Source organism: Annulohypoxylon maeteangense (genome assembly GCF_022496945.1).
Source record: "Annulohypoxylon maeteangense strain CBS 123835 unplaced genomic scaffold GGS22scaffold_2, whole genome shotgun sequence".
NCBI classification, from domain to species: domain Eukaryota; kingdom Fungi; phylum Ascomycota; class Sordariomycetes; order Xylariales; family Hypoxylaceae; genus Annulohypoxylon; species Annulohypoxylon maeteangense.
In genome coordinates, this window is record NW_025953249.1 from 232665 (window position 1) to 248280 (window position 15616).

The following is a 15616-nucleotide window of genomic DNA, read 5'->3' on the forward strand; positions in this document are numbered from 1 at the left end:
AAAAAATAATAAACTTCGAAAAAATAAAACGTTATTTTTATTAATTTTTAAAATAACGTATAATATTTTTAAACCACTTTTTTTTTTTTTTAATTTTTTTTTCGTTTTAAATAACTTATTCGGATTTTTTATTTAAAAATTAATTTATTTAAATAAATTAAAATTAATTTTCTTATAATTATTCGTTATATTTAAAGCCATGAAAATTTTATTAAAATTTTCACGTTTTATTATATTTATTTTTTATAATTTTTTATTTATTTTTAATATTTATTTAATATCGAAATTTAAAGTTTTTTCCGTTTTTATTATAAATATTATAATAATTATAAACATAATTATTATTTACTTAATAAATTAAAATAATAATACGTTTTTATTATTAAAAGTATTATTTTAATTAAATATTTAAAAAATATTCGAACCGTAAATAACGTTAAACGTATTCGAATCGATTTTAACTTTAATTTAAGTGCGGAATTCTTTCCGGTTTTTTTAAATAATTAAATTTTAATTAATTTTTACGAGGTAATTTTTAATAAAAATATAAATAAAAAATTAAATAAATAAAATTAAATAAATAAATAAATAAATAAAAAAATTAATATTTAAGTATTTAAATATTTAATATATTTAAATAATATAAAATTATTAAAATTAAAGTTAAAATATATAAATTATTTATACATAATTACTCGTATAAAACTTCGTGTTTTAAATTAATAAATTTTTTATTAATATATATACGAAAAATATTAAAAAAAAACGAAAATACGTTAATATTTTAAGCCACGTTTTTTATTATTTACGAAATAGCTTTATAAATATTAAAAATTAAGAAATATTTTCGCATTTCGTAAATTAATTTTCCTTTTAAAAATTTAATTTTTTTTTCGTTTAATTTAAATCTTTTATTAAAGTTTTTTATTTATTCGAATAATATATAATCGTTTTTTTTTAAAAGTTTAAATATATTTATTTTATTTAAAAATAAAAATAATTAAAAATATTTATTTTTAATATTATTATAGTTATTATTTACTTTAATTTTATTGGATATTTTAAAGGTTAAAAGATTTTAAGGTTAAACCGCGTTAACGTTTTAATTTTTTCCGTTTTATTTTAAAATAATATTTTTATTTTTAAAAATAATATTTTTACGAAATTAATGATTTTTATTATTATTTTTATTATTATTATTATTAATTTAATTATTAAAAAATTAATTATTTTCGTTCGATAAATTATATATATTTAAACTTTTTTAACTAATTTTTATTAAAAAATTTTCATTATTTAACGGATTATTATTATTAATTTAATTATTATTAAATAACGGATTATTATTTAATTAACTTAATTTATTATTATTTAAATTAAATTATTTATTATTATTAATAAAAATTTTTTCTTTTCGATTTTAATTATATTAATTTTATATATTACGTTTAATAAAATTTAATTATATATAAAATATATTAACATTAAATATTTAAATAAATATTTAAATATAAATATATTAATAAAAGTTAAAATATTTTTTTATATTAACTCGTTTTTAAAGTTAAAAATAAATTATAACGTTATAAACTCGTTATATTATTTTAAAAATGTTTTTAATAACGTAATTTTAATAAACACGAAAAGTTAAAATATTTAAATAATTTATAAATAATATAAATATTAAAATTATATAATTTTAAATGAAAGTGTTAATTAAATATTTAAGTATATATATAATAAAATAAAAGTTATAAATAATAAAAAATAAATAAATAAATATTAAAAAAGTAATATTTTAAAAAAAATAAAAAATATAAAATAAAATTTCGAATTTAATATAAATTTAACGGTATTTAAATATTTTTTTACTTATTTAATATAATAATAAATAATTACTTATTTAATTATTTACTTATAAAGTAATTATATAAATATTTAAAATATTTTTAAGTATATTAAAAAAAAAAAGTTTAAAATATTACTAAATAATAATATATTAAAATAATGTAAAAATAAAAAAAATAAAAATTTTTATAATAAAAAATTTATAAGATTTATTTTTAAAGTTACGTATAAATGTAATGTTTTTTTAAAATAAATTTTATAAATAAATAAACACGTAATAATAATAAATAATAAAGTTTAAAAAGCTTAAATAAGTTTTAAAATTATTATTAAATTAATTATCGTAAATTTTTATAAACCGTTATTTATTTTTATTTATTTATTTATTTAAGTATTTACTTTATTTAATATTTATTTATTTATTTAATATTTATTTATATAAATTTTAAATTACATTTATTTTTTTTATGGTTTTTTTTACATTAAAAATATTATTTATTTACTTTTTATTTATTTATTTATTTAAGTATTTAAACATTTAATAATTTTAATTTACGTATTTTAAATATTTAATTTTTTATTTTATATTTATTTATTATTTCCCTTTTAATATATTAAAATTATTTAATATATTTAAAAATTTAATTTACTTTTTAAAGTTATTTATTTATTTTATAAATATTTTAAATTATATTTTTTCCATATTTTTTTTATATAAACGGTATATTTTATTTAAGTAAATATTTATTTATTCGATAATTTAACTTATTTTTTTATTTAAATAAATAAGTAAATACTTATTTATTTATATATTTATTTACTTTTTTTATTTATTTATTTATTTATTTATTTATTTTATTTAAATAAATATTTTAAATTATATTATATTTTTTTTATATAAATATTTATTTATTATTTATTAATACTTAATTATTTATTTATTTTCTTAAAAATTTAACTTAGGTATTTTTTTAAATAAGTATTTATTTATTTATTTAATTTAATATTTTTTTATTTATTTTTTTATTTCGATATTTTTTTATTTATTTTTTTACGTATTTTTTTATTTAATTTTTTACTTTTTTTTTTATTTAATTTCTTATTTCTTTTTTTATATATTTTCTTATTTAATTTTTTACTTTTTTTTTTATTTATTTTTTTACTTATTTTTTTATTTATTTTTTTACTTATTTTTTACTTACTTTTTTATATAATTTCTTACTTTTTTTTTTACATATTTTCGTATATATTTTTTTTTATATTTTCTTATTTATTTTTATATATATTTTTATATATATTTTCGTATATATTTTTCTTCGTGTTTTTTTATTTATTTTTTTATTTAATTTTTTATTTACTTTTATATATATTTTCGTATATATTTTCGTATATATTTTTTTATTTTTTTTTTTATATATTTTTTTATTTATTTTTTTATATATTTTTTTACTTATTTTTTTATTTATTTTTTTATTTATTTTCTTATTTAAATATTTATTTTAATAAATATTTATTTATTTATTTTATTTATTTTATTTAATTTAAATTATAATGGTTAAGTTTAAACGTAAGTATAAAATAAAAGGTAAATTTTTATAATATTATTAATATTTTTTAAAACGACGTTATAATAATATAAACGTGCGTAATAATTTAATTAAAAACGATTATAATAAAAATAATTTAAAAAATTATAACGAAAATATTATAATTAACATCGTTTTTAATAATTACGAAAAAAATAATTTATTAAATAATTTATTTAATAAATCGTTTATAATTAACGTGGAAAATAATAAAAACGAGGATTTCGTTAAAAACTTCGAAAAGGAAAAAAACGAAAACGAAATTAAAAATAAATAAAAAAATAACGATAATAATAAATAAATATTTATAATTATTTATAATTATTCCGGTTATATAATTTTATTAATAATTTTAAATTATTTAATTATTTAATTTATTAATTTCGAATATTTAACTATTATAATAAATATTATTAATTTAAATAATATTCGATTTAATAATAATTAAATTAATATTAAATACGTTAATTATATCGTTATAAATTTAAATAATATTATCGTTATTATAAAATATAATAAAATAATAAACGACGAAATATTATTAAATTTCATTTTATTTAAGTTTAATAATAATTAAAAACGTATAATAAATACGAAATTATTTAATATAATTTTTTCGCGTAAGTTTAAAAAAAATTTTAATAATTTTAAAATTAACGAATTTAAAATACCGGATATATCGCGTTTAATAAAAATAAAATAAAATAAATTTATCGAAATTTTTAAATTCGAAATAACATTAACCGCATTTACGGACTTTACCGGATTAAGTTATAAAAATTAAATATTTTTTCGCGAAATATTTTTTTTATTTCGTAATAATAATAAAAAATTACTTAAAAATATTATATATTTTTTTAAATAATTATTAACATTAATTAATCGGTTTAAAAAACGATTACTTATTATAAATATACGTAAAGTAAATATTTTTTTTAAAATTAAAAAAATATCGATTAAAATTTATATTTATAAAATTAATACCCGTAAATAATTTAAATTTTATTTTTTTAAAATTATATCGAAATAAATAAAACGAAAAATTAAATTAAAAATATTTTCGTTAATTTTTATAAAATTAACATTTTTCGATTTAATTATTTTAATTAAAAATTATTTATCGTTTAATATCGATAAAAAATTATATATAAATTTAATTAAATTTATTAATATTCCGAAAAAAATATATTAATTATATATATAATTTAAATTAATACGTATTAATAATAATCGTTATTTATATTTTTCGTTTAAAATCGTTATATTTTTTAATAATTTTATTTATTATTAATATAATATATTTAATTATTTTTATTATAATATTAATAATAATTTTAATAATATAATAAATTTTTATATTAAATATATATACGGTTTTAATTAAAATAAACGTATAAATTTTTATATAAATTAAAATAAAAAAATTTTAACTTTATAAGTTTAAAAATATATTATTTTTAATCGTAATAACTTTTAAATTCGAAATATAAACATTAAATTAAAATAATTTTTAATAAAAATAATTTTATTATTAATTATAATATATATTTTCGAAATAAACGTTAAAAGTTAATTTTTCGTATTTTTTAATTATAATTAAAAAAAAACTTATTATAATATATTTATTATTTTTTTTTACTTTTAATAAATAATAACTTAAAAAAAATAAACCGTTAAAAAAATATATAAATTAAAAAAGTTTAAAATTTAAAGATTTTATAAACGAACGTTATTAAATTTATTATATAATTATATTTAATAAAAATATTATTAATAACGAATTAATTTTTATATTAAAAATCGTTTTATTATATTATATTTATTTAATTCGTGCCGAATTAAAAATTAATTAATACGGTAAAAATATATTCGAAATTTTATAAAATTAACGACATTTAAATAATAAATTAATTATATTATTTCCGTTTTTTTTTTATTAATAAATTTAATATATTTCGTAATTTATACCGGTCGTTAATAAAATTTTATATAATTTTTATTAAATTATTCGAACCGGATTATTTTCGTTTAAAAAATATATTTATTATTTTATTCGATTTATATAAATTTAATTTCGATAATATCGTAAAAACGTTTAATACGTTTATTAATTTTAATAAAGTTATTAAAATAAATATTAATAATAAAAACGTTTTAATATGCGAATTTACGATTTATTTTATAAAAAATATTCCGTAATAAATAAAAAATTATAATTTTAAAAAATTATAAACGTAAAAATTTTATCGTTATTATTATATTACGTTCGGTCGAAATATTAAAAATTTCGTATTTATATTTAATTTCGATATTATTAAATATAATTAATTTTATTATTAAATAAAATAAATATAAAAAATAATAATTAATAAATATATAAAATTAAGTATAAAAATTATATATAATGCGTAATAAAATATAATTAATTTATTTCCGGCGTTTTAATTTATTTCGTTTTATTTAAACTTAATATTTACGCATTTATTTAATTTAATACATTTAAAATATAATAAATTATTAAATTTAATACATTTATTATTATATAATATAATATTAAAATTTAATACATTAATTTTATATATACGAAAATTACGTATATAACCGTTTTTATTTAATTTACGTTAATTATAATCCTCGAAATATTATTTAATTAATTATAATATATCGTTTTACGTTTTTTAATTAATTATTATTTTAACGTTTTTTTAAAATTAATTAAAGTTTTATTATATTAAAAAACGCTTTTTTAATAAAATTAAAAAATTTAATAATTTAATAATTTTTATTATTTCGATATACGTGGTTATTATAAAGAATAATACGGTTTTAATAAAAAATAATACGGTAAAAATTAATTAAATTAATTTTAAGTTAATAATTTATAAAAGAAAAAAATTATTTAATTAATTATATATAATCGTAGTTAATTTAACGACATTTTAAAAAAAAACGAAAATATAAGTTTAAGTTTAAACGATAAAAACGACATTAAAATTTTACGAAAAACTTTACGGAAAATTTCGTAAATAAATATTTATATTAAATTAATTTATTATAATAAATATTTTTATTATTAATTTTTTAAACGAATTTACCGTTACGTTAATTAAATATTTATATCGTTATTTATTATTTTATATTTATAAAAAAATATATTTTAATAATAAATTATAATACGTTAATTAACGAAAATTTATATCGATATATATTTATTCGTTTAATATTTATTTAAATAATATTAAAATTAAATAAATAAATAATTATTTAATAAATATATTAATATAAAATAAATATTTTAAACGTAAAATTTTAAAAATAAATTTTTATAACGTTAAATATATTTTTTTAAAAAAATATAATATTTAATTTATAATTTATTTTATTATTCGAAATGTTTTTTTTTATAATAATTCGAAATTTATAAAAAATTTATAAAAATTATATAAACTTTATTTTAATTTATTTAAAAAAATATTTTCACGATTTAATTAAAATAATTTAATAAATATAAAAGTGGAATTAATTAATTTAAAATTAAAAATTAATATATTTATTAACGAAACGTAAATTAATACGTTTATTATTAATCGTATTTTTAATAAAAAAATATAACGGTAAAAACATTTAATTTATTTAAAAAATAAAAAATCTTTTTTAATTATATAAAATTTTTCGATTAATTTTATTATTAATTTATAATATGTATACTTATAAAATTACGGGTTTTCGAATTATTATTTTATAACTTAAAAATATAAAAAAATATTTTAATAATTTCGTAAATTTACGTTTAAAAATTCGTATATATTTAAATGTTTATAATTTAATATTAATTTAAAATAATATTAATTTTAAAATTAAACGTATTAAACATTAAAAAAATTAATACTCGGTTCGTTTTTAATTAAAATAATTATATTTAACGTTACGACGATAAATTTACGCGTATCGATTATATTTTTATATTTAACGTATATAAAAAATAATATATATTTATTATTATTATTTTTTTACGACGAATTAATTTATAAAATTATTAAATAATATTAAAAATTTTAAAAAAGTTTAATAAAAAATTAAATATTATTAAAATTATAATTATTACGTTATTAAAGTTATATATAATTATTATAAAACACGTTAAAACCGTATTAATAAATTAAATAATAAAATAATTATAAATATTAAACGAAATAAATAAATTTTTAAATAAACGTTTTATTATTTATGATATTTATTAAATACTTAAATAAATACTTATTTATTTACCGGTTTAAAATTATATATTTCGAATATTTTTTATATTTAAATATTTAAACATTTATTTATTTATTTAAAATGTAAATACTTTTTAAACTTTATAATAAATAAATAATATTTAATATTAAATATTATTTAATGTTATTTATTTATTTATTTAAAGTATTTTTATTAATATAATTTATATTTAAATAAATATTTAATATCGTTATTAAAAAAATTAAGTTATTAATTTAAATAAATATTTAAAAATACGGTTTTATTTATTATATTTAATATATTATAATATTAATTTATTATAATTTATATTTTTTAAAGTTTTTTTTAAATTTTAAAAGTTATTAAATTTATATATAATATTTTCAATGTTTAAATAATAAATATAATTAACGTATTATTATAATTTAAAATTTAAGTTTAATTTAAAATTAAAATAAATTATAATTTAATATTATAATATCGTAAAATATATAATTTTAATTAATAATTTATAAAATTTAATTAAAATTTTAATTTTAAATATTTTATAACGGTTTATATATAAATATTAAAAACATGTTAAAACGAATTTTAAATTTAAAAAAATTAAATATTTAAAATACGTATTTATTTAAGTAAATATTTATTTACGGTATTTATCGATTAATTTTAACGTTTTTTAAAACGTTATTAATATTTTTAAAACTTTTTTTAATAAATATTTATTTAAATATTTATTTAAATATTTATTTAAATATTTATTTAAATAAAAAATAAATATTTATTATAAAAATATTTTTAATTTAATGTTAATAAATATTTAAATTAAAATAATTTTAAAGTTTTTAATTAAATAATAAAATTAAAATCGATTTTAAATTTAATAAAATAAATTTACTTAAATACTTATTTATTTAAATATTTAAAAATAATTTTATTTTTTAAAAAATAATTTATTTATAAAAAAATAATTTTATTTCTTAAAAAATATTTTAATCGCGAAAAAATAATTTTATTTTTTAAAAAATATTTAATAAAATTTATAAAAAAATAATTCTATTTTTTCGAAAATAATTTATTTATATAAAAATAATTTTATTTTTTTAAGAATATTTTATTTACTAAAAAATAATTTTATTTTTAATAAATATTTAATTTATTTAAAAATAATTTTATTTTTTAAAAAATGATTTTATTTATTTAAAAATAATTTTATTTATTTAAAAATAATTTTATTTTACATTTATTTTATAATATAAAAATTACTTTTATAAAATAAAAAATAATTTTATATTATTAATAATAATTTTATAATATAAAAAATAATTATATATATAAAATTAATAAAAATTAAAAAAAATTATTTTAATTTAAAAAATAATTTTAAACTTTATAAAAACATTACACGTATAAAATTAATAAAAATTAAAAAAAATCATTTTAAATTAAAAAATAATTTTAAATATTATAAAATAATTACATATATAAAATCGATAAAAATTAAAAAAAATTATTTTAAATTAAAAAATAATTTTAAATTTTATAAAAACATTATATATATAAAATCGATAAAAATTAAAAAAAATTATTTTAAATTAAAAAATAATTCTAAATTTTATAAAAACATTATATATATAAAATTAATAAAAATTAAAAAAAATTATTTTAAGTTAAAAAATAATTTATAAAAATGTAACGATTCTTAAATTAAAAATGGTTTTTTTTAATTTTTATCGATTTTATACATGTAATGCTTTTACGGGGTTTAAAATCATTCTTGCAATACGGGGGTTCCCGTTATGGTATTTTTTAAAAGTGAGGAAAAGCAGGAAAAACTATCCGAAATATGACCAGCTGACGAATAGATTATCGATTACGATGTGAATCATTTTCTTCAATGTTCAGTGCCCTGTATGCCCTGTATGCATTATCAATATGCAAGGGGAAACCCGTGAAGGAGGGGTGGTCCAAATTTGGTGTGGGAGGTCTGAGGCCTCGTGCTGTTTCTATTGCGACTCGATGAGACGAATATAGGAAATACAGAGGGAGAGCCTTGCGATATAAAAGCCTATCATCATAAATGAAAATATTATGCCGTGCGAAAGGATCTGCGGTAGTCCGTTAATATTGGGAAACCTAGTGATACACTCGAGATCTTGTTTCGAATCCTTCTCTGCAGCTGCCCGACGGTGATAGAACTGTACACTCTGTAGGATGACCGGTGTTTAAGCCTAGCGGAAAGCCATGTTCACACAATGGTTCCTGCGCTTTTCAGCTTCTACATAAAAAGATCGATCAATGGATGGTTTCACCGCATGGGCGTTTATGAGGCGCAACGCCTATCTAGCATCCTTGATCGGTCAGTCGTCATGGTCGCGTATTGATAGACCAAAGCGAACCCGAAGGCTCGAGAAAGCGCCCTTAGGAATGAGGGCGCAAAGGGCGGTTGCAGAGTCGAACTCGGAGTAGTCTCGTCTTCAATGTCTACACCTAGGTACCTAGGCAGGCAGATAAGAGAAGATAGTAACCCTACACCAGCACGAAAGAGGATCTCTGAATGAGACTATCTTGTGAAACTATCCCCAACGTAGACGAAGGGCAGTGGACCTTGACGGGCAAGACGGGTAGATCAGGTTTAGTGGTTCTCTAACTGCCTTGCAAAAGTGGCCTCGTGGCACACCATCTTCGCAAAGAGTTAAAGAGAACTAAAGAGTGCAGAGAGATAAAAATTACTCAGATGGTAGAGTGATGGTGTAAGGGTTGTGTCAAAGTCTAAAAAGGTGCAAGTGGAAGTATTCTTTCCCCCCTGGTTCGTCTAGCTACTCCCTTGTAAATTGTAACTCCCTTGTAATTCTTCACTATGAGCAGAATGTACAATACGTACCCAGATACTATGGAGACATATCGAGGTAATGGCGGTCGGTGCTGCGATCCACTATTGGTTCCTACACCTCTAGACCGAAAACGGTACAAAGTACCCATCATGTGGCCCGTTCGTGCAACCCTGTTAGGCAAGACAGGTAGACCATTTTTGGTGGGCTTCCTTGGGGGACTTGGGGGATTTGCTCTTTCCTGCTGGTCTTATTAGGCGCATTATTCCAGCCATTCCGTCTCAAAGCTCTCACCCTCCCACTTACACCTTACACACTTACACACATTTTCTTCCATAGCAACCGTTGATCGCCAACAACATCCGTCGCGTTACAATACCAAGTCGCCTGATACTATACTGATATCATAAATATTCTACTGTACACCTAAGAGTATTCAAAGCCACTCAAATTAAACTGCGCAACTACTTTCGCCTCCAGTTCCTTCTCAGTTGTCGCGCGCGCATCGCATTGATTCTATTACTGCGGTCGCAATCGCAACTCCACGACATTTCGCCTTAGATTATTTTACAGCGCGCGATCGCACGACACATACAAACACAAATTTCCGAAGGAATATTTTGGATAACCCGTCAAGATGTTAATGCCTTCGGCACTTTCGTGCGACTCGTCGCACCCGCCTGTCACCAGGCTACAATCTGCTCTTTTCGCGTCGCCTCCCGCCAGCCCCCCAACAAGCTCGCACAGCAGCACGCTCGGGAACATTTTCAGCTCATGCAGAGCGCTCCAGTCAATGCTTACAGTGCCCCCGACAACACCGTCAAACGAACACGTCGACACGCATCGAGATCCACTACCTACACCGCCAATGGCCCACACTGCCCTTCCACCACTAAAACTGCGTCTTCGATCGCGCAAAGCGGACACAAACGGGGAGGCCATTCCGCGCAAGAAGGTCGTGAAGCGATCTGCGGCTCCTCCTCGGGGCATTAACAAACGAAGTCGCGCCATTGAAGACGATATGGGTCGCGACGATGATATTGACAGCGATCTTGAGATCGGCAGCCCGCATAACAAAAGCCAGAATCAGCAAACTGAGGAACTATCAACTTTTCGACCCGCCACGCCAAAGCGCGCTCGCATCGCGCCGGAAGTGATCCCGCTCGGCCTAGACCGAAATGACTTTCACACCTTACATACCACCAATGGGGGAAGGGAGACTGCAGTGGAAGGCACGGAAGTGGAGGTAGAGACTGACGGCGAACGGTGGAGCAAAGAAGACGACCGGATATTGGTCGAGCTCGTGTTGGAGAAACTCAAACTTTCTAAGACAGACTGGCAAGACTGCGCGCGGAGTCTCGGCAAAGACAGAAGTAGTATAGGGCGACGGTGGAGGAGCCTGATGATAAATGGGGATGTCGGCCTCAAGTCGACGAGAAGTCGACGAAGCAAGATACACAGCACCTGGAGGTGAAGTCCGCGTGCTCTAGTCATTCATTCACACACATATTTCTTTTCTATCTATTTTTAAGGATCTCGTTGTCGAGTTCTAGTTGTACTTTGAACAGCATTAGTTATGGGGGAATAGGAAGGGTTAGGCGCACGAGAGGACGGATCTATTGGATGTGATATCCCATATCGCGCACAATGCGCTTGATACATAGTTAGGGCGGTGGTAATGTTTACCAGCATTTGAATATCTACAACAGTTGAAACTACGATCTTTTTTTGGTGTTTTGTGTTCTGTGGTCTGTATTCGCTATCTAAGACCACTATCGATCAGTACGACGTCTTCGATACGAGGGGGCGATCACGTCGCTCGTGGGCAGGCGACTGACGCCCATTGCGCGGTACGCGGTAGGTCCAAATGTCTAAACAGTTGTGCTCTTCGATCTACGAGGTGAACCACTTAGACCCGCCCTGCGAGCCCCAAAGAAATCCTAGGGATGGCTGAACTACAGCCTCTTTTTACGTGCCTACCCCTAGCCAGTCTGTTCTCATAGGTTCTTAAATAGCCAAACGGGTGCTCCCCAATGTCAATAGAGCTCATCGCTTATGATCTCCAGGATTATCTTTCGGGGTCTTTTTTTCTCGCTTCGATGATGGACCTCACTGGCTAGCGCTGGCCTACCTAACTATCATAGTTCCCATAGGCTCGCCAGGTTTTTGGCGGCTGAGGTTACGTTTACTTCTAGCTGGCTTCTGTGGGAAAAGAGACCATCGTTACGAAGAGGCTGGATGTAAGGGATATTCCATTGTGAGGTATGGTTCCACTTCCGGCCATCCCTTTGGGAGTCTGGGGTTCCCGTCCTCCCCCACCTTCTTCACTGTAAATTCCAAGGGCTGGCTGGTGCTAGATCATGTCTTTAGCTATGAGGGGCCTGCATATATGACTTGCATCAAGGATTATCCAGCCTCTTCGTCTCGGCTTCCCTTCCCTTACTTTAGTTCCAGGAGGTCGGTTTACTTAACTCGGATATTTTGATAGGGGAATAAATGATGCGATATATTAAAATAATTCTTCATGAACTCTTCTTCAACCAAGTTTCTCGCCAAGCTTATTAAAGTAACAGTTAATAATCTTCAGAGAAATCGTTTAGTTGGGAAAGAAAAGTCTGATCGCACTGTGAAGAATGAATTGTTAAACTGAGCAACACTGTATACTTTGGTACACACTAATGACATGTCCGATTATGTTATTGCGGCAAGCTGCCGATTGGCTCTATCCCATTCACGGATAGAGCCACTCAGATCGGTTGCAAGCACAGCTACCTAGTAGGTACCGATACTATGCTAGTAAGAAACCTTGAAGTGGGGGCGATACAGGATACCTACAGCTTGCTTTCCTACAGGCTGTCATCCACTTTTGTGTTCAATCTTTAACGTTCCCATCTATCTCATTCTCATCAATTTCTTGACCTCTATACGTACATACTACAAGTACCTACCTACTCAGATTCAATTCAAAAGCTCCAAAAAGCTCTAATATTCGAGCTGGTTTCTCACTCACATCTAGATCTACCATAAGAGTAATTTGCATGGCAATGATGATATCGAGATTAATTCCCCGCCTTGTCGAGGCAAGAGTGAAACCGTACAACTCCTCAGCCGTACATACGTGATGGTCATCTCCAACCGGTGCAACGGAAAGATGCATATCGCCAACAATGCATTGGATAGGCAACCATGGCCAATGGCCTTGAATCGTCTTAGGTGGCTTATCTTGCATCTTGCTGCCTAAGGAAGTCAAGTACATGATACTTTATGCGTCGTAGAGACCCCTCATACGAGATACTCTTCAATTCACATTCTCGAACTGCGCCATCTCAACATAAACGCAATGTATCGCGGAAGAGCTCCAGGATATTCTCGAGGTCGCGGCAGAGGACGCGGTCATGCTTTCAGGTCAAATAATTGGCGAGATCCAAGTGTACCCGAGAAAAAGGAAGATGTAGTAAATTATCCCCTCGGTCGCCTCGTGATGACGATGACTTTGGGCAACATCTCAGGTTATGGTATTCACAAGAACGATGCAAAAATTACTGATTGCAAATATGTTGCATCTTACTCTTTAGTCGACTCTAGTTCTCCCAGAATCATTCTTCCAGGTTAGTTGTCACAAACGGTCATAATTTCAATACTAAATCTTGCGATCAGGGCAACCGGCATTTTGGGAGCCACCATCGCTGCCCTCTCAACTTCCAAGGGACTCTGATAAGTACTTTCGTGATCAGAATGGAGCACGATTCCCCGAGTATCCCATGCAACCCTCCGTACAGTCTATTTTTGCTCTTAATGAGGGGTTCGACTCGGAAAATGTCGACATCATGTGCTGTGCTAGCTCCTTAGGAAACATCCTCCGCTTCATTCGGTCAGTTGACGCAACATTCCGGTTCGATGTTGAAATGATTGGAAATACATTGTTTCTCATCAGCAACTCCCGAGACCAAGTCATACCCGGTGTTCACGGACATGGCATGACCTTCCTCGAGAATTTCACCACTTATCCAGCCGATTTAAAAGAATCTAAATCCCACCAACGTATAATCTCATATTCATTCGGTGGACTGAAGTTTCTTGTTCGTTTTGAGTGTGATGGACATTTAGGAGATTCTAAGGATACATCTACTGCGACCGATGGCTTGAATGTCTCACAAACCCCGGTACCCGATTCAATCGCTGTCGAGGCTGCTGGAGTGGCCGTACCACAGAATTCGATCATTGAGATCAAGACGAGGTCCCAGAGGCAAGGGCAGGAGATTGAAATGAATGAACACTACCCAAGACTGTGGCTCAGACAGATTCCCAATTTCATCGTAGCATATCACATCAAAGGCAGCTTCGAAGACGTCCAGAACAAAAACGTCCAACAAGACTTATACGAGTGGGAATCCGCGCATGAGACCGAACTCCGGAAATTTGCTTCGATTCTACAGCAGCTGATTGTTGCGGTCAAACGAGCAGGTAATCTCAAGCTCGAGATTTGTCGAACGGGTTTGGGACCCCTGGAACTGAGAGAACAAATTGGAACACCTCGAGAAGTACTTCCTAATGGTTGGAAGGATATGTGGGCTAAGGAACCTAAGGATAAAGACAGAGATGGTACGTCTCATCTGGGTGATGGTAATGGTGATGATGATGATGATAATGATGACGACGAAAGTTATCCAAGCTTCTCGTCTCGGAATAACAGGTCTAGCGAATCGGATAGTTCTGAGGACGATGATAATTACTCAGTAGACTACACGGCTTGCGGCCTGGATTGCGGATATTGTGGTCACTGTGGTTAGTGGTTGTGTTGGTGTCAAGTAGGACTAGAAAGTTCCGTTTGCACTCGTCTGCCTGCATGAGATAACACGGCCCGCATTTATATTTGTCGGCGACTTGCTTCCAAGGCTGCCTGGGTAAGTACTGCTACATCGGCTACATCTACATACATATGTAAAGCCAAGACCTACATATTCACGTTCCAGTATCAGTTCATGACAGCCACCCACGTACATAGATGCCTAGCACTCTGGCCAGTGAAATCTCTCTGCTATCCGTTGGGTGTCATTTCTCCACGTCCAGACGGTCACACGCATGTGGGATAATTATTTTATTACCTGTACT

General features: G+C 23.9%; 2 protein-coding genes across 2 annotated transcripts; both read left to right on the top strand.

The window, feature by feature from the left end:
• Window positions 1-10733: 10733 nt before the first annotated feature.
• On the top strand, window positions 10734-12222 carry GGS22DRAFT_151981 (uncharacterized protein). Its single transcript, XM_047959591.1, has one exon. The coding sequence runs from the start codon at window positions 11142-11144 to the stop codon at window positions 11976-11978; it is 837 nt and encodes a 278-aa protein (XP_047822453.1). The 5' UTR covers window positions 10734-11141; the 3' UTR covers window positions 11979-12222.
• A 1213-nt stretch (window positions 12223-13435) lies between these two features.
• GGS22DRAFT_151983 (uncharacterized protein) lies at window positions 13436-15498 on the top strand. The gene is made up of 2 exons (XM_047959592.1): window positions 13436-14112; window positions 14162-15498. Exons 1-2 carry the CDS (start codon window positions 13845-13847, stop codon window positions 15292-15294), a joined length of 1401 nt encoding a protein of 466 aa, XP_047822454.1. The 5' UTR covers window positions 13436-13844; the 3' UTR covers window positions 15295-15498.
• Window positions 15499-15616: the final 118 nt, after the last annotated feature.